Source organism: Pungitius pungitius, chromosome 3 (assembly GCF_949316345.1).
Source record: "Pungitius pungitius chromosome 3, fPunPun2.1, whole genome shotgun sequence".
Taxonomy (NCBI): Eukaryota; Metazoa; Chordata; class Actinopteri; order Perciformes; family Gasterosteidae; genus Pungitius; species Pungitius pungitius.
Window position 1 is genome coordinate 18,102,192 of NC_084902.1, and position 26,840 is coordinate 18,129,031.

Sequence of the window (26,840 nt, forward strand, 5' to 3'; positions counted from 1 at the left end):
CTGGTCTGCGTTATGCCCTTAGACATTTTTGGTTTCTTTATTAGTGGTTCTTTATCTTTATTATTTGGAAATCTGCAATTGAGTCCTGCTTCCACCGCATTGTGACAAAAACCTTTGTCATATCCATGAATTGATCTTTAACCTTAAGCATGGATATATGCATGAATCACAGTAAGAGAACCGTTGTGGATTTTACTTTCAGTTAAGCCGTTTCAGGATTATGAGAATAAAACGTAATAAAGATTTGCTGTTGCTTTTGAATTCTAAAATCTAGGTTTAAAATTTGGATGTGATTACAAATGAATATAGAAGAAAGAACCCAGAGGAGAGCAAGCTTATGCTGTGGTATATGCAATCCACAGAAACATGTGACGTAGACGGCGCAATAGACAGGGTTGTGTTGATTTATGCTGCAGCAGCAGAGCTTATTGTGATATTCACAGTGTGAATATCAGAAGTTGTTGTACCCATGTCATATACTGTTTCTCTCTGGGGTTCGCTCTGTGTTTCAGTTGCAGTTTCACAAAGCTCGTTTTAGCCTCACTTTTCACTCCCCCTTATGCAGGTGTGTGTGTGTGTGCGTGTGTTTGTTTGAGTGCTTGCACAAATGCTTTTTTGCATGTGTTTCTGTTTGTTTCTAAAGTTGCAAGTACAACATCCCCACCAACTGGAGGAAAAATGCAACTTGTCTAACATAAAGTCACAGGAGAGGACGCAAAGCAGGGGCTTGATGTATGCTTGACCGTGTCAACAAGACGCGTTCTGTCTTTCTTTAAGCAGCAAACAACCTCTTATTGGTTGACCCTCTCAAGTTGCTCGACAGCTGTCAACAGTTGTCAGTTTCTTTAATGCAACCTGCACAGCAGCAACCTGTGCATCCTTGCTCATCCTAATTACCGTTCCCATTGGCTTCTGGGAAAGGATGTTGCCGTTGCCATTCTTGGTCTTAGCATGTACAGTCCAAAGGCATGTCATGCTGCCGCAGATATGTTGCTTCACACGCAGGCTGTGCAGACAACCACCAATCAGAAGGCTGGACAGTGTGATTCCCCGATTAACAAATCACACTCCCCAGCCAAGACAGTCAAACAGTTACCAGAGCCTTTAAAATCTCAGAGGCAATCTGATGTGACCACACAACCAATAAGAGAAACTGGCAACTTATTGTTGTTTATCGGTTGCCATCAGTGAGAAACACTTGTAATTCTCTGTGATGTGGTCTAGTAGCTGTCTAACAGAATTAAGGCCGACTCCAGGGTCTCTGAAAGAGATAGCGGCCGTATCTGTAATTTGGGTAAAAGGAGCAGCTTTAAAACAGCTTTTGGTTCGTTTAAACACGTCTGATTTCCTATCAATTCTTCACATGAATAATATCTGCTAAGGAAGCCATATTTTATATTCTTCACAATAATAGACTTATTTTGTTATTTCAAAGCTTTCTGCAGAGGAGCACTGTCATTGAAGTGAGAGGTGCTTTAAGTTGAGTGGACAGAGCCGAGGGCAACTAGAGACTAGCTGCTTTGCATTTTACTCACGTTGAGCTAAACTGACTAATCCAATTGAATCTGTTCCCAGAGCAGTGCGGTTTGTTAGACAACGAGCATCACATTATATCTAAATCCTACAGGGAAATGTTAATGTATAATGTAAAGAATAATAAAAGGCATAGACAGTGCTATGAGTGCAAACACGTGAGTCCTTGGTTGAGATGATTATTACACACATTATAAAACAATCTGATTGCCTCTGACAAAACACAATGGATGCAATTCATATTATTATTAATTTAAAAAATCCTGCTTTTTAAATAGGTTTTTTTTAGGTTTTATGAAAGAAAGTTATTGAATATTGGATGTTTTGATAACAACTAAGGATAACCACTCTGATCTACCCCACCACTGAATTATGGGTAGTTAACACTATATTTATTATGCCTCAGTGACATTACCTAATGGGACCTAAGTCGACACGATTAATCTCTAGGCCTTTCATTGTGAAATGTAAGAACGGGAGGGATGAAGCTGAGGTGCCATTGACAAAGACGGAGCAATAATGAGCTTGCTGTCTTGGTTCACACTATTAAGCCTCCATGTTATTATATTTCATCAGCTTCATAACTCATAACCCTTGGCTTTAAAACTATAATGTATGCAAATATGATTTCTCCCATTGGACACATTTTCACCAGTAATCACAATCACAAAAACAAACCAGTCAAGTCCTTCTTTTGCTCCATTTGTGCTCAAGACATTCATACTTTTTAGCGAGGGTGGTGTTTGTATGACCTCACAGAGATCCCCCCTGAAAACTTTGTGTTCACCTTGAGCCTGACTCAACTGGAAATATTCATTTGAGAACTTGTGATTTCCCGCAGGTCCTCCCATCGCCATCATGTGCACACTCCTCAATTCCTCATTGATCATTCCTACTGAAATCCCATTCCATTACCTCCTCACATTTAGCCCGTATCCTGCATTCTACCCCGTTGTGAGGACACGTGCACACTTCCTGTTTTGTATACAGCTCTACACTGTTAAAGTTAATTTGAAAGCAGTTTGAATATTTCAGCCTTGTAAATAAAAGAGCATGCCGCTTTTCCTCTGCTGTTATGTGTAATTGACTTTCCTCCACTCACTCAGCGTTGAATTCAAGGGACCTTTTTAGAAAGCATGCACATGTTGGAGTGTGCAAACACGCATGCACATGTTGGAGTGTGCAAACACAGATGCATGTGTGTGTTTGTGTCTGTGTTGCTGTGCCTTCCTTTGGCTTATGTTGCTCCTGCTTATTTGCGCCTAAGTTACCTCATTGTGTGAATGTATTTGGGGCTCCACACAAACTCAATGGAGATAAATCAATGTAGGCTAAATGTATTCCTTTGTTACCTTGGCAGGGGAAGTTAGTCTCATTTTCATGCACATAAACATCTATGAAATAGATGAAGTGAGGCAGGTAATCATGCAGAGGATTAGTCGGGTTCTTTACTGTTAATGTTAATGTTGTAATCATGAGTCCAGCAAGCTTCATTGATCATGTTAGTAGCCTATTCTTTATTTCCCTTTGCCAGGACATCTGTTCAGCAGGATTCAAAGACAACAACTGCTTTAACAACATACTCTTCAACTTCTGCCTCCCATCCTTTATCCAGTGGTCCTATACTTCATATTATAATGAATTTTACCTGGACGCTTGGGGCCTTCAAGTCTGAAAAGTTTTGAAAGAAAGTATTTCTGAATTGTTATAAGCCACAAAAAAGCTGATGAAAAAGCAAAGAAAATGCCACAGTAAATTCACATTTTCTACAGACTTTATCTGACATCCTCTGCTACTTTTTGGATTTATCTTCACTTCACTTCTTTCAATTCTTCTTTTGATTAGTGTGAAATCTTTGCACTGTTTGTTTTGAGGAGTACTTCCAAGCAGTAGAACACACAGTTAAAGAGCTACATGAACTGACTGTCCTGTCACTTGTCTTCTTGTGTCGCAGCAGGAGAGCAGACATGGACGGCATCTCCTTGCTGGTCCGCCCGCTCCTCCTGCTCTTCCTCCTCTTATTCGTCCTGTCCTCCCTCCCATCCGGCTCCACCATGCTGTGTCCCAAGCGGTGCACTTGCCAGAACCTGCTGCCGTCCTACACGGTGCTGTGTGCCAAGACGGGCCTCCTCTTCGTCCCGCCCAACATTGACCGGCAGACGGCTGAGCTTAGGCTGATGGACAACTTCATCACAACGCTGAGGCACCGGGACTTCGCCAACATGTCCAGCCTGGTCAGAGCTCCCCTCTCATGAAGGCCTTTGCAATTGACTATGCTCTGCTTTTCCCCTTCACCAGGGAGCTACTGTTGTTAACAAGTACACAAATAAATATTGTGGCTTTAAGTGACATGATTTTATATGAACTCTAAATGATGGGACGGATGTTCCTAAATGTGACTATGGCTCTTGAATGAGATGCTTACAGAACTCTGGCTTTAACGTATATTACTCACAGTCATCGTTGTATATTACACTGTACACTGAACTCATGGTCACTAATGGTTAAATGACAACAATCCAATGCTTTAGAGAGATATTGGAGAAAAGAAATCAGTTTGATCATGCAGAGCAAGGACATCTTTCATCCCTCTTTATAGTCTCTGAGTGGCGCGACATTAAGGGTTGCCAGGTTGCCACTGGCAACAAATTGGAGAAACGGGCAACTTATTCTTGTTCATTGGTTGGTGGCAAGATCTATACTTTGGGTGAAAGGAGCAGCTTTTAAACAGTGGTTAAACACTTTTGATTTTCTATGAATTCTTCACATTAATTGTAGCTGCTAACAGCCACAGACATTTGGTGATAGACAAATCTTATAATATATTCTTTGCAATAGAACCCCAGTTATTTTGTTATTTCAAAGCTATCTGCAAAGGAGCGGTGGCATTGAAGTGACAGATGCTCAATTTGGTTGTTTTAAAGCTTACATTTTAGAGGAGGAAAGGTTAAGAAAAGAGTTCAAAATATCTAGAATCAACTGAAACCCACAGATAATAAGTGATGGCAAAATTTGATTTTCAAGGCAATCTTATTGAAAGAGAACATCTCTCATTGCAGTGAGCGTCATGTAAAGATACTGAAGACTCTTTTCATGTTTATAGAACATCTGCTCCTTCCAACACAACATGACTGAGGTGAAATCTGTGATGTCTGATGTATTTCATCAATTAATCACACTATAATCATGTTACGGAGGTGGAAGGGCTTCACCACACGCAGTAGCACAGCAACAAAGTACCGACATCGGCGATATTCAACCACCAAATAGTGGCGCAGCGTGAGACTTCCTTCAAGTGCAACAGGTTTCCTCTTCAGTAGGATCGCAACAGCACAGATGATGTTTACTCACACGTGGGAAATGAGGTTTTAATTACTCGTCGGTGAGCAAAACACGGTGGTTTAGAAATGTGTGGGTGTTGACCATTTTCTGGGCTTAATAGAAAGTATTTCCGCATTTTTAATATTCTACATACAGTGGAAGTTTCCAGCAGCTTGCAAATTACCAACATCAGCAATGTGTGTTCTAATCCAACTAGTATTTATTAATGAAACATAGACTTACTTCAATTGTATGGTACCTGGACTGCCACATTTGAAATGGACTACATACTAATATGATTAATAACGATTGGTGACAGGATGTCTTGGTGTTTAAAGTGCTAGTTTAATCCCCACTAGCATACATCCTGCTAAAGTGTTGTGAAGTAAAACATTGAACTTATATTATCACCTGCTAACCCTGACATTTGACTTCCATGAGAGGAAGAGTGTGGTACGGTGTAGCCTTGAAGTGTACCGTTCAAAAACAAGTGGGAAACTCAAATGGTAAATTCTTCCCACTGAGAGATCCAAAATGACAAAGTTGATCCAGTAGTTTAAATTACATTTTGCATGTGTCTCTTTATTTCCAGATCCACCTGACGCTGAGCAGAAACACCATCAGTCAGATCCGGCCATACGCCTTTGCTGACCTCCAGGACCTCCACGCTCTGCACCTGGACGCCAACCGCCTCACCAGCCTGGACGACTCCCACTTCCAGGGCCTTGTTAACCTGCGGCACCTCATCCTGGCCAACAACCAGCTGCACAGCATATCAGAGGGAGCCTTTCAGGTAGAGAACACTCTACCTCAATCTCTGTTCGCGACTCGCGCACCTCTGTTAGCATCTCTCGCACCTCTGTTAGCATCTCTCGTAGCTCTGTTTGCATCTCGCTTAATTACGTTCACGTCTCGCGCACATCTATTCACGTCCCACGCCCCTCCTGTCGTAGATTATTTTGGACTTGCACATAACAAGTTCTATTTGTTCTTCACTCACATTTTCCCACCGGCAACAGGATGACTAAACTCTCTGGCCAATGTAAAACCATATTTCGGTCTTTCTTCAAACACATTTACAGGAATGAGTCTAATCGGCAGGTTCAGATTTCCCCTTCTTTCACTGTTCATCAATAAAGTGAATAACATTCACAAGCTATGACTCATATAACACTCATTTTTAAAGGCACTAACAAAGAAACAAGCTATTCAGTTCTTTAGACATGAGGACTGTTGGTAGGAGGACCCCTGTCCTCGTGACAAAGCCAGAGGATCTGTTTACCCACAAACTGAACATTAACCAGAGTCACTTGTAATCATTTATTTTCAAAAATATATATTTTTGGGCCAATTAGGACAAGCGTTCTGCTCACAGAGCTCTTTGTACTCGTCCTGACAGTTCTATAAAGCTTTTTTTTTTGTCATTAAGAAAGCAATAAGGCAAAGAATTTGTAATGAGAGTGGAGGCATTGTGACATTGTCCCGAATGTGTGAATTATGAGAGCAATTACAGCAACGACAACAACACTTTGCCTGATCAACAGGCTGTAATCACTCTCCTCCCTCTCCATTTCTCGCCCTGTCTTTTTGCTCGCTATTATGTGCGCTCACTTGTGGTATTTCAACGATGCAATGATTGTGAGAATTGTGTGTAGGCAATTAGGTTTTGAGTTCACAACATTGACCAGGGTAGTTGATCTCCATTTATCTGTCTCTCTGATATTCCCTGTCCTCCACTTCTTCTCCAGCATTTGTCTTTATTTCTTCCTCTTTATTCTTTAACTACATTTTTATCTCCATCCATTCAACCATCTTCTCTCATAGCCCTCTCTTTATTTCTTAACATTGCAGCCTCTTCTTTCTCTCTTGCTTTTTATCCTAACCCTATTATATTACTTTCCTAACTGAACATACCTTCATACTATCCATGTCATTTCCTTCCCTTCCTTCTTTCTTCTCTCCTCTGTTTTAATTAAAAAGACAATAAAAATAATGATATTAAAGTCCAGACTATCCTCAAATAGTCAGCTAAAGCTAAAGCTGTTGACAATGTTGCAAAATGAGTAAAGGTATGAATTGTTAATTACAATCTACACTTTCTCCCCCAACTTAGGACTTCCTGGAGACTCTGGAAGACTTGGATCTGAGCTACAATAACATGGTGGACATCCCCTGGGACACCATCTCCCTGCTGATCAGCGTCAACACCCTCAGCCTCGACCATAACCTTATAGAGAGCGTCCCAGAGGGAATCTTCTCCAACCTGCACAAACTGGCCAGGTCAGGACCATGTGATGACACTTTTGTCCTTCTGATAGATGAGAGGCTTGTGTTTTTTTAATTTTGTCTACTAGTTTTTTTTTTTTATGTTTACCTAAACCTAATTACGTTGTTAATTCCTTTCACTGCCCACCAACCCAATAAAGTCCCCAAAGATGTATACCTACCTTTGTTTGACTGCGTTGTCGTGCTCAGACGGAGACCATGTCACCAGATGGGTGCAGTAAACATCCTTTACTGCTCCGAGGTGCCATATAACATTTAGCTAGAGAAGGAATGGATAGCTTTATGGGTGCTTATAGTCAGCTTTTACTTAGAGTCTTACATCACATGCAGGGTTCGAAATGACTTAGGACTCTTGGGGGGTCCCCTAAAATGTAACTATAAAAAATACTGAAGACTACCTTGCTACACTATATACTGCAGGCAAAATTATATTGACATATTTTGAAGGTGGGATAATGGTCTTGGGATGTTTTTCATGGTTTAAAATCATCAACTAAATCCGCACAGGACAACCTGTGAATCTCCATAACTAACTGCGTAGAGCAGTGGGCTTGTTGGCTTTAGGATGTTTTGACCCACGGGGTTCGAATCCCGATCGTTCCGATCTTTATTTAAATATCTTTTCTTGAATACATGTTTTCATATGTGGTTGTGATGTAGTGCTCATTTCTGCAATCGTGAACGCTGCAATGGATTTGTGATGCGTTTTGTAGATTTTCAGCAATATGTTAGTGAATGTGCTGCTGTCAGCTGGCAGGTTGTTTGGCTTCATACACGTACAGCAAGAAACTCTTCTAATCATTACGTTACACTGGGTATCTAAGTTAGTTAATGCAACTTTTGATATAGGAACACCAACTCCAAATATTTTACTATAATAAGCAATTATTATGGAGATATAAACATAATCGAAGCACTTACAGGATTTTCATGAGGGATTTCACTCTTTGTGAGGCTTCGTTCAACAATAACCTACGTGTCTGCGTCATAGAGCACAACAACAATCTGTGATGCTATTCGCTGCCCTGATTGCTGCCCAATCGCGATAGGAAATGAATAAATTATTGTTGTAAATATAAAACGTCACTAAAGACCCATCATTTTCACAATCATTTTTAATGTTAAAAATTATTTGTCGGGGACCCCCCAAAATCTAAAAATAAATTCTTATAGGGGGTCCCTAATGACTTATTGGGGGTCCGGGACCCCCCCACACCCCCCTCATTTCGAACCCTGATCACATGTAATGTGAGATGCAGTCTTTCAGCAAAACCCTGTGCACACTAGCTTCTCAGCAGAGACAGGAACTGAGACACAGTCAAACATTTAGCAGGATGTGAAGATAGGAACCTGTCCTCTGATGAACACAATTGTCCATAAGCTGGTCTTTTTAAAATTGTTTTCCCCAGATAGTCATTCCATCTTTAAATTGAAACTAACGGGATACATTGAATGCTTTGAACTGGGGTTGTATGAGCTCTTCCATAGTCAGTGTATAATGTTCTTATATCCTTCCATTCCAATCTCAAGGTCATTAGACAAAAAACTGTTCTGTTTCTCCAATCTCCATCAGGTAATAAGTTCCCTAAAGATAAGCACTGTGTACAAACAAACAAACAAACGATCCCTTTAATGTAGGAAAATCCTATAAAGCTGTGTATATATGTGCTTGAGAACGACGCCAAACCCCAAGAGGTTCTGAAGATAACTATGAAGAAAGGAGTAATTTCCATAATAAATGGTAATGATTATTAGTCAAAGAATATTCAGAGAACTGCAAACAATTCTGCACATGAACTCTAAATGTTGCAGAGACAAAGTTAAAATCATCCAGAAAAAATACTCATCAAAGGGCTTCAGTGCTTCTGTCTTCTGGAAGTACAGCTCCTTTAACAGGATTTTTTGTTTTGACGGAAACACCAGAATCATCAAACTATATTTGTTCCAATAATGAGCTGCTTTTTCATTTCAAGGATTTTCAAAGCAATTAAACGACAGACTCAGGCCTTTAGGCAGGAAACAGCTGAGCCAAACTCACAGAGAAAATCCCTCCATGGCACTTTAATGGAAGGTGAGCCGTCGAGGCTCAGTTCACTTTGCAGGCAAACTCAGCAAGGTGGGCGAGGCCTAGTAAGACTGCTGCTGCACTGCAGCTCCACTGAAGCTCCACTGGAGCAGCTGGGGGGCCGGCAGCTTGCCTGAGGGCACATCCAAAGTAGATGATGGTAAATACTGTAGCCTTTGCTGGCCCAATGGGGATTTTTGACCTTAGATCGCAACGCAAAGAAGCACATCTTTTGTTTTTAAAGGTGGTTTTTATTTATTTTTTATTTTATTTCGAAAAATGATGGGATTCGCTTCCAGTTGCACAGCGCTTGTCCATCGTCACACATTTTCCGAGTGTCACCCAGGCGCTTTTTTGCCTTTCTCCTCCAAAATGGCAGCTCACCAGCTGATTTGCTTCCTTCATCCGTCTCTCCGCATCGCAACTCATCTGACTAATTCTGCAAGGTTTCTGCGTGTAACAATTTCTATTGGACGACAAATCTTCGTGAAAAATGTGGTCTTTTGCAAAGTCCTTTCCACTGCTGATCTATTACTTATTTGATTTTTTTCTGTGGGTTGTATTTGAATCATTCTTATAAAAAAGGTAAACGATACACATGACCAGAAATAACATATTGGCCCTGAGGATGATGTCGTTGTTTATTTGCCATCAAGGTGGTTTCCATGGCGCACCAACCTTTGACATAAAAATAGAAATCAATGAAAAGAATACATTCTAATCCATTTTTTTGAGGACAACACTACTCATGAGCTATTTTAGGTCCACAATTTAAATATTTCCAAATTATTCAGCCACAACCTTGCTTGCAAAGTAAAAGCAAATGGACGCTGACAACCTAATTTGGACCAATTCAATTAATTTTAATTTGTATAGCCTAAAATCATAAATTACAAATGCTCCGTAGAAGGCTTTACAGTCTGTACACATGCGACGTCCTACCACCCGAAACACTCACATCGGCACAGGAAAAAACTCACGCAAAGATTAATAAAAGAGTTTTTGAAAAGAGGCTGATCTTTTACAAAGAAGAAATATGAAGACTGTAAAAGAAGATACAGTCGACACTAACTTCTTATGGTCTGCTGGTGCAACTTAAAGAAAGGAGATGCCCTAAGAGCATCACAAACCGGAATGTGGTCGAAGGTGGCCACGGTTCGACCTGCAATACCTCCCTGAATAAAGGAGAGGTGAGAGCCACTTTGAATTTGTTTTTTTTACTGTCCCTTTAGAGCTCTTCTAGTTAGGCATTTTGTGTTCATGCAAGCTTGTGGTTATTATACGTGAGTGCACGTGTGCACAAAATGATTTGGCCCTTCTGGCACAAAATAACATTTGAACCCAATTAGCAGAAATGCATTTCAATTTGCGTCCCTGCTACATGTCTGGGATATGCAGAGAGCGAAAGCAGACAGGTTCTTGATTAACACTCATGCATTTATTCAAATTGCTCTAATGGGTTATTTCTGCCCTAGAGAAACGAAAACCCCATAGCCCAGCTGGTGTTACTCAAAATTTGTCTTTGTGCACAGGTCAGCTTTTCAATCATACACCCTCACTCTCACACACACACACACACACACACACACACAGTCAAAACCTGAATGCACACCAAAGGCTGCTGCCTGTGGCAAAATTACTTTTCAATTCCCAGAGATGGTGCAGGGGCAGAACGACAAAAATGCAATTGAGCTGCTTATGTTAAGCATGAGGGAGACAGTTTGTTGTAATTACAAAATGTCCATGGAATTGCATTGTGGTCTCTTTTTTGCTGATATACAGATCTGTGCTTCGTCTACAGTTGAGTTTTCCTCCTACATGAGGAGTACCTAGATTGAGCTAGAATGAAATTTCAAGTGCTGCTAATTGGTCATTTGGGAGCAAATGGCTCTCACGGACCTGCCCCACTACAGGCCAATGTTGAGCCTTAGCATGCACTTGCTGGCGGCTTTTTGGCCTAAGGAGTGTGTTACAACCAGTCAGAGAGAGAATCAGAATGATTGTCTGGTTGGCTTGAGTAAACAAATGCCCAAGAAGTGAAACAGAAATCGGAAAAAGCAAACAAACAAGTAAAGTTCAGAGAGCACAGGCAGAAGGCGTCCCAGTATAGTATTATTTATTTGATTGAATTCCAACAAGCACTATGAAGCTAATTGGTGAGCGTGTGAAAGCAGTCGGCTCACGGTGCTTTGTCTCATGTATCATATCAGCGCTGTGTACTGTATATAAGGGGTTCTTAACCTTTTTGACCTTGGGCCCAACTTTTTAAGAACAAAGTGGCCGGGGGCCAAGACTTTGTATACTGTCTTGGATTAACTAATTGATATCATTCTAGGTTGGATTTGTATTCAATGACTTAATAAAACAAGACAATAAAAAACAGTGACCATCACAGGGACATTTGTTTATCTTTATGTAAACCTGCAAAAACAACACTATCTAACAATTCATTGAACAGATCAAATTAATATAATAATAATAATTTGAAAGGCTCGAGCCAGGCCTAACACAAAAATAACATAGAAATGTATAGAAATTTAATAAATTAAAAATTGTTAAAATAAACATATAAATAAATAATATGGAGTAATAAAATAATACTTTTCAATTTAAATAAAATGTATATAACATTTAAATAAAGTTCAAATGACAAAGTAGCCATATAATCTTCGAATTAATTTGATTAATGCTTCAGCAGTGAATATTTGGGCATCACAGAACCAGCAGTTTCTCTTCAAATCTTCTTCACATGACAACACGTGATCGTCTCACGCACACATCCACAGCGGCAGCAGAAGCAGCTCCTCCGCTATGGTGAAAGGTTTCTCTCATTGTGCCACACGTCTGGCTTTAAGTCAGATTTAGTTGCCAGTCAGGTCTGATGACCTGTTGTGTCGGCTCGATGCCAAGTAAATACTATAATAATCCATCTCTATGTGCTGTTGCTCAACTGCCATACATAATAATTATTTAATAATCACAATTTAGTTGAAGTACTTTTGATACGCTGCAACAGACTTCAATTTGTGGTAAATCAACTCTCAGCAGAAGATGGATTTAAAATGAGCCATCCCTGAATACAAAGAAGGTTATTTCCAAAATGATATTTGCTCAGTGTGATGAAAAAATAATGCGGGTGTTTATGTAGCGGATATTTCCGACAATCCGGTTGTCTGTTCGGTTTGCACATTTTTTTTTATCACAATGTCTTTTTAGGGATGATTCAGATCCAACACACAGTCTCTCATACCCACTTTATACATGTGAATATAGTTGATAAAGGTTAAGAAAGGTGCTGTTAGTGTTGGATTGAAAAAGGCAGGGTATAAAAAAAGGTAAAGTAATTATAGAGGTGGTTTATTTTTCCATGACTGTAACTCAACATTTCCTCAGTTACCTACTTTTCCGACCTTTTAACAAGAACCGTTTTTGATTCATGCACCATCAAGAGACTCTTATGGTTCCAAAATCTTTAGCTCTGAGGGTTGTTCTTACATGTTATGTTATCAATGTTTTACAATAAACTAATCACAAAGGAATATATTCATGTGGACCAAATATCATAACTCATACGTCAAGAATGGGACACGGTAGCTAGTCGAAACATTCGTAGCTCACCGCTACTTTGGCTAAATACACAAACAGCATATCTATGGAAAGAGAAGAGTCCACAGATTTCATAGAAATGCGGCTCACCCCTCTCCGGTAAAACCCTCAGCGTACCATGTACATCAAGAACAGAAATCGTTTGACGGAAGATTTGTAAAATGTCCCTTACCTGAGTAGTTTGCAATTTTAAGTCTTTGCTAGAGGCAAAAGAAATGCTGTAATATCAGACGGAAACTTCCTGTTGGAAGTGTGAGTACTCTATAGCTTCTTGCTATTGTTCTTTGGTGGAAGGTCTTAATTTTCACGTTCAGCAGACCGACCCTTACTCACGAAGCTGCTCTGCTGGTCTTGGTTGGCTAACAGTGCTGTCAATCGTATCTATTTTATAGGCTCTAATGATTACAAAGAGACGTCAATCACGCTAATTGGACAATTCGCACCAAAAAAGCTGCATACTGACAGGCCATTTTGTGTAGAATTTTTAGTATTTTATTTTTTATGGTAAAATACTTATAAATGTGGGTTGATTTTATTTTAAAAAACACACTAATGTTCTAGATGTATTGAACACTAATAGGCATATACAGGTGTAAATAAATAGTTTTGTACATGACAGAATGAAATGGCACAGCAACATTCTGTAGATCTATACTTTCATAAACTGGTGAAACAATCTCTAAAAATGTGTCCATCACTTCATTACAATCAACCTTCGCAGGGAAAATGTTGACATATTGTGCTATGATGTGGTAGAGGTTTGGTGCCATAATATTTCAATTCCAAAAAGGAAATCATCCTTTAAGTGTTTTTTTTAAAAGAGAACGTAAAGTAATTTCTTTTGTGCAGTTTGGAGCCACGCCCCCGGCACATGATACAGGCAGGAGGCACGGCCTCGCCTTTCATTCCAAGGAACAAATGACTCTGCAGCATCCCAACAAATCCCCCTTCCCTGTCCAATTTTTTTCTAAAAAACAAATGAAAGTTGTTGACCGATTACTTTTCCCTTGTCTCCGTCACCAGACTGGACATGACCTCCAACAAGCTGAAGAAGATTCCCCCCGACCCGCTGTTCCTGCGGATCCCGGTATACGCCAAGATGAAGGGCTCACCTCTCACAGCACTGGTGTTGAGTTTCGGGGGGAACCCCCTGCACTGTAACTGTGAGCTGGTCTGGCTTCGCCGACTGACCAGAGAGGACGACCTGGAGACCTGCGCTTCACCTAAAGTCCTGGCCGGAAAATACTTCTGGACAATTAAAGAGGTTGGTTGAAGTCGCTGCATTAATATCATGTCATAAAACAACATTATCCTCCACCTCAAGGTTCATTAAATATCCATCAGTCCAACTTATTCAAGGACTGTGCGTTATTTTGGGACACTGAATTATTATATACCTTATTTTTAGGTAAAGGGATTCACAAATACAATTGTTTGAAAATTATAGAAATACACACAACAATTGATCTTTTATACCCTGCTTTAATAAATATTTTTTACCATTTAGCCTTAGACATGTGATGCTTCATTTGAAACCTTAATAGAAGCTTTGAAATTCATAGAAAAAGACATTTGGTATAGCTCTACACAATAGATCTTTCAGCCCAGGTCTGATTTGATAAACAGTCACAAAATTGAATCTGGTAGGTCCTAGACGTGGCATTGTGTGAGTTTTGCCTCACAATCCACTAAAGCCTAAATGTCTGAAATTTCAGCCCTCTATAGATGCACAATCACTCTCAAGGACACTCCAGCCCGGGCAGATGGTTGGTGTCACAGAGGAGTGAACCTTCTTGTGAAATGGTTGAGTCATGGGGGTTGTTATATGCAAAAGGCCTCAGGTGCATTGCCTTGGCATTGTGTACCAATTACTTATTTCGCTGTATGTGTTAGAAGACACAGAATTGGAAATTGAGAGGCTCAGGTAAATGTCCCAGCAAATAGCCCAGATCAGGTTCAAGAGTGTTTTTTAAAAGTTAACCACCTGGTGGTTTATTCATTAAGAGCAGTGCACAGCAATGAACAGTACTGCAGCCATTCTCAATAGATGTCCCTGTCGGCAAACCCAGAGGGCCATTAATAAACTGGGTTTGAAGAAATAAATCAAATAGTAGACAACCCTTACAGTCCACGTGTTGTGCCGGGAGGATGCACACCATGTCATTCAAACCCACTGTCAAACATAAAAAATTTACTTTGGTGGAAATACAGAAATTAAAAAGAAATCATGAGCACGATCCAGGCAGCAGGGTAAGATATAGATAAAACAGCCTTTACTTGTTGGATCAGGAACGGTACACAGCTGCACAGTCCGCTCATGCACACTAATTAGGCACGAATGAGGCTAAAACCTTAGTGAAGGAAAACAGTAGGCAGAGACAGCTGCAGCTTTGGACGGCAAAATGGGACGGCAAAATGGGACAGTTTGAATGTAATGGGCCGGTTGTATTCAATCAGGGGCGGGAAAAACGGACCGACGCAGGAAGTGAATTGATCCGCTTTTATCCAAAGCAACTTACAATAAGTGCATTTCAACAATAATTTCAAACCTGTCAAATGGAGGTTGGAGGGGGTTACACTGAAGGTCGAGGAGCTGCTGATCGATCTGTCATTCCCCTGCTGGGACGCTACTTACGTACGGTTGCAGGGCTTTACTGATACTTGGAGGAATAACATAAGGAAGCTTTGCAGTTCCAAGTGTTACTTTAAAGAGGAAGACATAAGTTGATGCCTCACCTGGAGGATCTTAAAGGGAGCCGACCCCTCTTCAATGATAAGTGGAGAGGCCCCGTGAGATACGGATGGGATTAATTGGGATCATCTCTTAGAGGTTGATGTGCAGACCTTTGCCTCACCTCGAGTAATAGTGCTGGGCCTTGTAGGATCACTATAAGAGGATTAGCCTTGTAGGGCGATCCAGAGACCCCCGTGTCACCTAAGTGTCTGGACAAATTAACACTCGGAGAGTTAATAGCCTCTTTCCCGCTGCAAGGACGAGTGGACCTCCACAGCATCCATCAGAGCTCAGACATTAGGTGTTCCTGCTTTCAAATTGATGATTTGCTTCCTCTCCGATGGGAAGCTTCAAAATCGGAAAGGTTAAATCCTCCTCGAAATGTGAAGGAGATTTGATTATGGTTGGTAATCAACAACAAAACAGCTATTAAGACAAGATGACCACTTGATACACTCATTTACACACTCTTACTTCCACACACACAGATCTGGGAGCAGTACGGTCAATCGCTGCCCTTACTCTGAGCTTCATGGGAGCAATCCAGGGTAAGAATGCAATACAAGACCGAATGGCACTGGTGCTTTATTTGAAGCTACAACCCAGTAGTCATCAGGCAAAAATCTTTTCTGCTGGTTTGACCCAAAAAGGACCAGAAAGGAGTTGTGTGGTAGGAATGATGAGTAAGCCCTGCTAAGCCTTGGCAACCCCTGCATGGCCTCGCAATAATACTCCACCAGGCTTTAGCTGGCTTTAAATTGGCTTAGCTGCCAGTGGGTGGGTTTTAAATATCGCAAGTACTGAAATCACTTAATCTTCATTGCACACAATGTAACTCCTTCTGAGAGTCTACTTTTAGAAGAAGCCATAGGCTCTGTGCACAGAAAATGGTCTTTTCTTAAATATTTCATGGTTTTTGAATCTCCGAATAATCCCTCATCTTGGTATTACGGCAGCTTTATTGCAGCTATTTATAATAAGAGGTTTGTTGAGTGAACAACACATTCCATGTAATTCTTTAAAGCGATTCAAATATGGTGACACATATGTTTGGCCTGATCTCTATCAACAGGAGGAGTTTATTTGCGAGCCACCGATGATAACTCGCCACACCTCCAAGATGTTTGTGATGGAGGGTCAGGAGGTCAGCCTTCGCTGCAAGTCCATCGGAGATCCTGAACCGTCCACGCATTGGGTCAGTCCCGATGGAAAGCTGATGGGCAACACCACCAGAACCGTCTGCTACGAGAACGGCTCGCTGGACATCCTCAAGGCCTCCGTCAAGGTAGAGATGTGGTGTCATCTCCATGGAGTTGGGTGATGCTTGTGTGTGGATTGGTGCCAAATGTGTTGGTCAACTTTCTCTGCTTTCTACTTGGGCCAGATGCTCCTTCAGGGGTTGAATAGGTTGGTCTTTAACTATTTGCTTGAGAGAAGTCCACTGATCCTAATACTTAGGACTTGTTTAAGCGTCAAATTTCATGCATGTGTCTGTAGGAAGCGTGCAATAAAGTAGAAAGTTTAAGTTTCTTTGTAACGATTAAAAAACAGAAGAAATTATACCGTTTTCTGTGAAACACATTTATAGGGATAATTAAGACATTTTCACAGGGGTGCTTTTTTTCGAACGATGATAACTACACTGGTAATTATTATGTGTTTACTACTATAGAGTTTGTCCCCCCAAACTCACAGTCCCTCTATCAATGTAGAGATCAATATTATCTCTAAAACTTGCCATAATTGGCATTAAGTTAAAAAATAATTTTCATTTATTTAAATACATGTTTAATACACAAAGCCAGTATATAAGAAAGACTATTTAAAGTCACTATTATTTGTTCACATCTCGTCCAAAATGTACACATTCTCCCTAGCTGACCGGGTGCTTTTCTGTTTTATATTTTTTGTCAACATAAACGCGTTAATCTATGCAATTAATGTGGCCGAGATTAATGCGACAAAATATTTTAACGTAGTTAACGTACCTTTGTTTACTTCTGGAAGTAAACCAGAAATTGAAACGAAATTGCCGTTTTGAGTTTTGATTTCTGATTTGAATACAAAACATTTGCAGTCTCGATGAGTTTTGGGAAAGAGTTCCAGATGGAGGAGGCAGCTATGGACACGGCTCTGTTGCCCCGTGTCCGGTGCTTGGTCCTGACTGGCACATAGAGAAAAATGTGTTTTTATTCATGTTAATCAATCTCGGAATCTCAGAGAACAAACAAGGACTATAAAGCTTTAGACTTTCTGGCAGCTTGGTTTCCAAAAGTCTCTGATCACTGTACAGTCAGTAGGTAAACAGCTTGATAATTTGTGATCTCTGTATCCAAATCATATTGGCATAGCATGAAGGTCTGAGTGATGCACTCCACAGAGGTGAACATTGAAGTTTTTAATCCAATACCACGGACAATGTGTGTATATTATTTTTACTATCTAGCCCATTTTGAATTACAATACAGGATATAAGCTGTATATATAATGACATAACCAGGAAATGAACAAATATGTAAACGGGTTCTATTAAAGTGCAGCATCAGCTATTTTAATTAATATTAGCATTTAATTAGATTGATTTTAGCTTTCTACCAAGGTTTAATATTTGATATCATTTACTATTGATATTTTCTCAACTTTTTTTTTTCTTAAATTCTGTTGAAATATTGAAAGTTTGTTTTCTATGAAAGTAAAATCTTACATTTTACATTTTGTGTCTCTCCTCTTTACATTTTGTGACCTCTAGGATTCTGGAAAGTTCACGTGCATAGCGTCCAATGCAGCCGGGGAGGCCACTGCTCCTGTTGAGTTGGTCGTCAACCCCTCACCACACTTTGACCCAAAACTGGACCCGGACCCAGGGCCTTCGGACATCCCCACGTCCATCAAGTCCAACGCCAGCGGTGGTCAGTCGCGGTCCGATCAGCAGAGGGTCAGCGTGTCTGATCTAACGTCCGGCTCTGTAACCATCAGATGGCCGCCGCAAAACCACATACCAGGAGTCCGCATGTACCAGATCCAGTACAACAGCTCCTCAGACGACATCCTCATATACAGGTAAGAGAGAGGGGCCGAAGGGAGCCGAAGGGGGCCGAAGGGGGCCGAAGGGGGCCGAAGGGGGCCGAAGGGGACCGCTGGAGTGCACAAAGCTTGTTTGTTTGTTCTGATTTGCATGTTGTTGTCTGGAATCTTTAACACCCGTGTTCAGATCGAGGATCAGTCCGAATGTAAGACACCTTCAGCTATGGTACAGAGCTAGAAAACAAACCACAGAAACCAGTGGATCATGAGTAAAGCTTTGAGTAAACCTAGATCTGGGTGACACCCATATGCCTGTCAGCTGCTTCCAAATGTACCACTGGAGGTACATAAACATCTTAAACATCACATGTTAAACAACTTTTTTGAGGGTAATCCATCAATTGTGTTACAGAGCACTTGAATTATGGGGACAATGAATTATGGGGAGAAAAGGAGTGGTGCATTTTTCTTCAGGAACATTTATTATAGAAAACCAGTTACTGCCTGGTGGCTGACAAGCCTTTATGCTTTGATAGATGTATACATTATTTTCGATTTACATTTTCGATTTAAATCCAAGTAAATAGCATATTGTCTTCATCTCAGAGAAATGAAGTTGTCTCACGGTAACTCACGTGTTCTCTATCATCCAGTCTCCAGCTCTCCATTGAAGCTTTACAATGTTCACACTGTTGGAAATATTCAAATCGGTGTTTATTCACAATTGCATCAATTTTTCCTGACGTCACCCAAGATGCGGTTATCTTTTGGAACTTTTTATGCAAAAACAAGAACTCTGAGTTGGTTGCTGTAATGATTGCCTTATTTTTTCTTTGTATATCAGGCTCTGTGCAGGCCGCTATCGAAATATAAGCTGCACTTAACCCTCTCTGTAGCAGCAGAAGGGAGACCACATATTGGAGTCTTGTTGAGGTCCCCGGATCACTGCAGGAACAGTGTAGACAGCTGAATGTGTTTACTAAATGATGTTGGGCTCTCTCTGGTCAATGAAGTTATTCTCGTACAAACCATGAAATCATTTTACTAAAATAATTTCATTTTCGGCATAAGATTAGTGAGAGATGTCCTGAACACGTTCTTTGGAATTATTAAGAAAACTGGCATTATAAGACTTTGATTTTGAGATATTAGCTTTATAGCCTACAAATGTAGAATTTTTATTTTGTACACAGAAAACAAACATTTTCTGTGCACAAAATAAAAATCATACAAATGTGTAGTTAATTAGGCTTTTTAACTCCCAAAATTCGGGTACATTTTTTTATTATAAATGTGAACGTAATTCATTAAATCTTATTTCCACAGTATACAATTCGTAAACATCTTATTTTGAAAAACGTTTGTAATCACATTATCTTTCTGCACTCACTTATGATCTGAGCCGTTTGAATGCGTTTACACTGAATGTCTGCATATAGATGAACTTAAAGTGTTCAACTTAGTTGAAAATGTGCAGTGTGGGAGGAGGAGTTTCATGTTTTTCAGGCTGTATCGAGTTTTTTAAATAAAAAGCTTAGCGATCAAAAAAAGCAAAAGTATTTTAGGAAATAAATCTAGTTGGTTCATATCTTTATCTTATTGAATGTTTTTTTGGTATATTTTTGCCATAATTATGAGCATAGCACATTTAATTATCGTAGTAGACACGTTAAAACAAAAAGTTAATCATATCCCTGTATCTGTAACTACTGTATCTGGTGTATCGAGTCAGAGTTCAGGCATCCGCTCGCAAAAGTCAGGACCCCCAGCTGGGTTCAGGCCTCCGAAAGGGGGGGACTAAAAAATCTGTGGCAGATGGTGTCAGCCAGCAATACACTGCTGAATGGAAACTGAAATATCTAGTGGCATACATATGACAATAAATGAGTAAAGCCAGACAGAACATTGAGATTAATAAAATGTAGTTATTTTGTGCTACTTAAAACAAAGACAAAAAGGCTCAAAGGGGAAAGAGTGCATGCAGTAATAAGTCATTACGCTCTGCAGCAAAACCACAAGGATACATTACATGTTCTTGCAGTGCAAATTGGGAAATTGGAAATCATATCCAACAATGATTTGATATTCCATAATGTACATATAAGTGAATTTTTCCAGAAGTAAATGAGTAAGGGACGTGACCCTTCCCTGAATGATTCTTTTTGGTTTGTGACCAAACCGCAAATCCTCCAGGTAGCAGCAGCTGATTTGCACATCCTAATCACCAGATGTGGATTTCTGAGCATATTTCAGACTTGAGCTGCCAAGTGGCTGACTGGGGACCCCTCGATCAGCCCGTGATACTGAGTGACCGCTGGATGGTCCCATCAGCCACTTCAGTCAGCTCCGTAACCTAGCAACGCTCTTCAGGACGCATATTTGAGTGTTATTACCAAGCATTTGAAGGAGTGACAGGTGACAGTTTGAAATGTGTCCAAAGGCTCAATTCTCAGTTTGACTGAAGTTAAGTTAAGTTCCTCAACTGACCATTTGAGTGGAGAGAACATGTGGTCAAGTGCACAGCGTTTGTTGGATTGTTTTGTGCTGAACTGTGCGGGTGACCTGATGATTTTCCCTATAATTGTTTTTTATTTCCACCCACGAATGTGCACTTACTGCTGTGATGTTTTAACAAGCAGCCAGGAGTCAGCGTAGGTTTTTTTTGACAATTGCTGTTTGTCTGTTTCACCATACACATTGTGTTTAAAGCATGTGTTAAAGAGGTGCACACACACACACACACACACAAGGAAACGCCGTCTTCCCTTTCATTTAGGCGTGGGTTGGTCGGTTCAGGATGCCAAGAAAGAAATGTAGCAATGTGCAACGTGAAAAAATTGGCAGCAGAATGTACATTTCATGAAATGTTACGGGACACGACTGCGACAAAACAAGAGACACTAATCCCACACAGCAGCTTGGTGCCATTAAGTGACACTGGCACACGGCAGCACTCCACTGGATGTGCTTTAAATGCAACATAATGGCGCGTTTTCACCGAGCAGTACGGTACGGGTCGGGTCGGTACCCTTTTATTTGTGTCTCCACTGAGAAAAGTACCAAAGATCCGCACCGTACCGTACCACTTTTTGGGTACCCTTCCGTTGGGGTACCTGGCACAGTTGTATGGTACTAAAGGGTGGAGCTAGACTCACTGCAGAACGTTGATTGGTTGAAAGAGTGTCGTCATTTGTGCATGCCGTAAGGGGAAAGACGACACACGAAGCGCCATTTTTAAACTACAACACCGTCGCAACAATGTTGCCGCGCAGCATTTACTTTAACAGCCACATATGGAGAAGCAAGAACAGGATCGGCTGTATGTCTCCATTGTTGTTTGCGGTTAGCTTTCAGTTGTCGCGCGATCGAATGACGTCAATCTACTTTCCGTCCAATACCGCGCCTATCAAGTGACGTTACCACTACTTTCTGGAATACACCACGCCAATCAAGTAAGGGTACTGTTGGCGGTGGAAACGCTCGCCAAATCATGGTTAACAGACCCGACCCGTACCGACCCGTACCGACCCGACCCGTACCGTACCGTACAGCTCGGTGGAAACGCGCCAAGTGACCTAAAGACCTCATGCAGCTAAAGTATTTATGACTATTGTCTGCATGCAGCAAAGGAGGAGCCAGTTAGACTTGGTTGAGCTACAGCTTTATTCTGGGAGTCCACTGGTTTCTTTTGAACTGGGAGTGATCATACCCCGTGCTAGATCCAGCAGTTCTTATAACTATGGCAGGCCACTTGTTGCAACATCGAGAAGGAAAGTCTTTAATGCCGGAACAGACGTCATTCCTTAACCCTATACAAGTTTCTTTTGTGCTGAAAACTAACCAAACCTTAACGACAAAACATTTGTTTCTCAGGTCATTTAAATGGACACTGGTGACGGTGCAACAGTTTGAGGTCCAATGAAACGTCAACCAACCAGAATATTTTAGTTTCACCATCTCCGAGCTCCATGTTTCGTCTAAAAGAAAGGGTACAGAAAGCATAATCCTGGCATTAATTATGTGTTATGTTTGTTAACTAGCTTCAACAGTGACTTGTTTACACTGTAGTATTGGCCAAAACTAACTATTACGGATCATAAAGGTCAACAAAACCAAATATTGATAAAGGAATGAGAACTAAAGCACGGAAATGAGTCAAAAAATGTTGTTTACTTGGTTATGTTGTTATGATGTCTGAAATAAGATACCCCAAACTTCAGATATTTTAATGTGTTCGTCGATGAAATGAAATAAATCATGACCAGATACCCGTTTTTGTATAAAAAAACGTTAGTTTAAGATTATCTTGCTGAACAAAACATAAAAGTGTGATGAATGTATGATTGTCATAGAAATACCGTAGTAATCTGAAAGTCCAGTGTAAAAATCCTATTTGGTTGTTGCCAGCTGGATGTCACAATTGATATTCTCACAAGGAAAGATGAGCTTGGAATAACGCCCGCACCAGTGTGAAATAAAACAAAAAGGGAGCTATATAGATATTTATTTCAGCGTGTATTCACAGTAGGTACAGCGTAGCCCCTCTCTTCTTTTATCATTGACTCTACTCCGGCCGCCTTACGGCGCAGAGATGCAGCCTCTAGTGCTTCAAAGGTCTTTGAAGTTTTCATTCTCCGGGATGAAAAACCGGAGTTGTCGAAGTAAAAACAAGATTGCTCCATTTTTTCCCCAGCCGCTGTTGTTCCTTTGAGCCGGGTGTTTACACCAAATGTTTCTCCAGCGGATTGAAACTGGATTGGTAAAGGGGAGAGAGTGGAGGCAAGAAAACAGATCAACTAAAGGAGTCACTAGATAGCCCTCTTTCAGTGGCCAAGTATCAAGTATGCTCTGAAATACTGTCCCTGCTGGCCACTGCACACACTCTCACATTATAAACAGGCAGGCCTTTCCTTACATGTAACAGAGCACCGCAGCGGTGCTTGAACATTGCACTCAGAGTGGCAGGATTTCAGAGGAGCTCCACTGCACACTGCGATGGAGGAGACTCACTACGCCCACTCTGCCCTCTCTGCTCCGCCTCTGCAGTCTGGAGCCTGGATTACAGACACTCTGCAGTCAGAGCGGCTCCTCATCATCATCACATACTGAGGCAAGCGCTGTAGTCTAAACCGCACCACATCCATTATTGTAATTACTGAGCAAAGGCTAGTTTGCTATCATCTGGAGTATCTTGAAATGACTTGTTGGCTTCCTTAATGAGGGGTTGGTCCTGAAAGAGGCTTTTTTCTTCTCTAGGTTGTGCCTGTGTACTTATTTACATCATTGCTACAGTTCTACTTTGAGTTTTTTTTTGTTGAGTTTATATGCCTAAGTCTGGATCTCACACAGATAACCACTTAGAAGCGCTACTGGTTATCAGTAATTAAACTTTACTTACCGTCTATATTGCACATTTTCATAGATGGCGGCACAATGCAACACTAATGGATAGTAATGGCCAAGGAAGTCAACAGAAGAATAAAGATATTAATCTCATCAATACAGTGCACAATAAGGCTAGACAAAGTATACTGCATATTCACCAGAAGGATCTGTAATCCACTCATTTAAGCATTTGGCTAAAAGGAAACTCAATTAAACAGTTTACAGTAACAAAGTATTGCCCAGACACACTGCCAGAAAGAAGCTGCTGATCAACACAATTCTGTAGTTAGCCGTCAGCCTGCATAAAGCTATTTCCAACTTTTACTAACTTATTTCATCATTGAAAAGTGTTGCACCTTTTCAAAATTGGCATCACTGCAGGTACAAGTTGTATATTAAATTTCACATTTGCTTGATGTTTATTAGTCATATGTGTAAAGGTCTTCTGGAAGTAGACTGCAGTGTGAAAAAATGACTAAAATGATAGTAGTGGATATTAAATGTGTCAGCTTGCACATTTTTGCTGCTTTTATTATTGTAGGTAAAGATCAAAAGGCAAAGACAATGTTTGCTTTTTTCTTAGACATTTGAGATATTCTTCTCATATAGACGTAATGGTATTTTCGGCAAAGCATGTCTAACGTATGATGTGGTTCTTTGGTTATTATGGTTGCAAAGCTCCAATTTCCACTCCTAATATGCATACTGCTCTTTGACAAAAATGGAGCTAGGGTTAAGAAAAAACTCTCCTAAGGAAAAGATTGTAGTGTGCTCAGGTTACCTCAACGATAAATTAACGTTTATTTGCATATTTGAAAGATCTCCTGCATGAAAGATTTGTCATTTTCTGTCATGTTTTGTCATCAACCCCATCCTGCTCATCCCGTGTAAGCCTGCTGCCTAACATGTGCAAGTTTGATAGTAGTAGATCTCGATCAAAGTCTTCATAAGATTCTGCAGCAGACCTTTCGAAGGCTACATGAGAAGACTGTGCACCTCCTCTGCATTCTCAGAGCAGTGAAGGAGGGATGTGCTACTGCAGCAGTGAATCTATCATTAGAACAAGAAGGCAGAGTCTGACCAGATCTACTGTTGTTCCTTAGATGGACAACAAAGTAAGAACATGCCGTATCGGCAAAACCATTGCAGGCTGTGAAAGTGTCGCTTTAACCCCACGCTGTTCTATAAGTGTCTATACAGTCAGCCTCCCCACACATTTTTTCTAACCTTTATCTTCTGATAAAAAGTTAAAGCCAACTCGCTGTTATTCTCCGGCTCACTTCAAACACTCCCATTTGGGAGCCGTCCAACACTGCTGAACTGCATTAACTGTGTGAACTGAGCAGCCCGTCAGCAGCTCTGTGTTCATCACAGAGGTTGCTGAGGGTTGGCGAGGAGGGGTTCTACTCATTCATTTTCCCAGCTGCTGAGATCCAGTCCAAACTCTCTCTTTGCTATAGGTCGCTGCTACCCTATCGTAATGGTGTGACAAATGGGGTAATGAGATTTTCACAAGCTCACCATCATCACAGTTCGGACTCGTGCCCGTGACAAAGGGGAGTGCGGTTCAGCTGAAGCAATTACGCATTACATTTGAAATACATGGCAGAAGCCTTCTTCAAGTTTTCTGAATAGGACACAGATTAACCAACTGACACTCGCATGGACTCTCATCTTGTCTACCTTTTAAAATGTAACATGAAGAGAGGACAGACAGCAACCAACGACAGCTCAATCAAGGGTGTGAAAAAGGACAACTACTGGCATTTGACATTATATATAATTGGGTCAAAACCTCCAAAACACCTCGGCCAGCTACAGCTTTTCACTACTCCAGTCACTCAAAGAATCAGATGGCTCAAGTTTAAAATTTAAAAAAAGGATTTAACTAACCCAAGCAATACAATTGCAAAGTGAAATACGGTGTGAGTAGTGTAATAGTTTCTTCCTTTCCCAGTTTAAAGCCACCTAAAAAGTTGGGTCTCCAGAAGATTCTAACTGTCCTCTCCCCAGTACAGCCTTTTTGAATCTTGAATCTGGCATGTCCATCATTTTACAGGTGTATGTGATTGGCTGCATATTCAAACATGGCTCCGCCCAGCTTGGTCATTGTGACATTCCTCGCTGCCTCCAGGCCATTTATGACCTTTCCACCTGGCTCCTTCTGATGGCCGAATCGGAAATCCCTCGCTCACCTGACTAATGTTTCTATTACCCGAACTTAATACACAGCTTCGAGTCCCGCCCCTCTAAGTGAGCCTAGCCAATCGTAGCATCACCCTTTTCTGGCCCTAGTCAGATGACCAGCTCTGCAGCCAATTGGCCCACAGGAGGTGGGTCTGTGAAGCAGTTTGGCCACTTGCTGATTAATGATATAGATGTGTGACCTACAATGTTAACCATCAGCCTGGTGATGATGGGCAAGTTTGTGGTCAAACCATTTCGTGGACACATCCAGCAGGGACAGGTACAGGAGTGAGGGACGTGAAGCACCTGTCTGATGAAATAAGAAAACATGAGAACACCATGGTACACATTTAATGCCACAAGCTAGCCATATTAGTGAACATCCCCCCCGGGTGAGGAGAGACAATGGGGAGGGGATAAGAAACGGCACAATGTACCCAAGATAATTGATGGTGGAAAGATCTGTGTGGCTTTTGAGTTGTCCTTGCGTGGGCATGACGCGGCTGACTCATTGGAACACCGTGGTGTCTTTAGAGGATTGGTGGGTGTTGTTGCCTCTAGAAGGTGAGCTGGAGGAACCCCTTAACACAGCTAGCGCGTTTAAAGGCCTTCGGTGTACAGGGCGAGCTGTAGGAGCGCATGCGGAAGTGGAGAGCACAGATTGTATCATCATTCATGCAGAGAAGACAAATAAATAGT

At 41.0% G+C, this 26,840-nt stretch overlaps 1 protein-coding gene across 8 annotated transcripts in view; it reads left to right on the forward strand.

Annotated features, from left to right (window-relative positions):
• The window catches only part of si:cabz01090165.1 (uncharacterized protein LOC100333421 homolog), a 268,340-nt gene that overhangs the window by 217,356 nt on the left and 24,144 nt on the right, over positions 1–26,840 (forward strand). For 6 of the 8 annotated variants that reach the window (XM_037462755.2, XM_062561289.1, XM_062561287.1 and 3 more), the window contains 6 exons: positions 3,488–3,767; positions 5,447–5,647; positions 6,968–7,134; positions 13,835–14,075; positions 16,618–16,830; positions 18,295–18,605. In XM_037462755.2, the coding sequence (XP_037318652.2) occupies positions 3,501–3,767; positions 5,447–5,647; positions 6,968–7,134; positions 13,835–14,075; positions 16,618–16,830; positions 18,295–18,605 (1,400 nt within the window). In that variant the 5' untranslated portion in view covers positions 3,488–3,500. The remainder of the gene's footprint in view (positions 1–3,487; positions 3,768–5,446; positions 5,648–6,967; positions 7,135–13,834; positions 14,076–16,617; positions 16,831–18,294; positions 18,606–26,840) is intronic. The other 2 variants (XM_062561286.1, XM_037462751.2) reach the window with 1 other exon arrangement.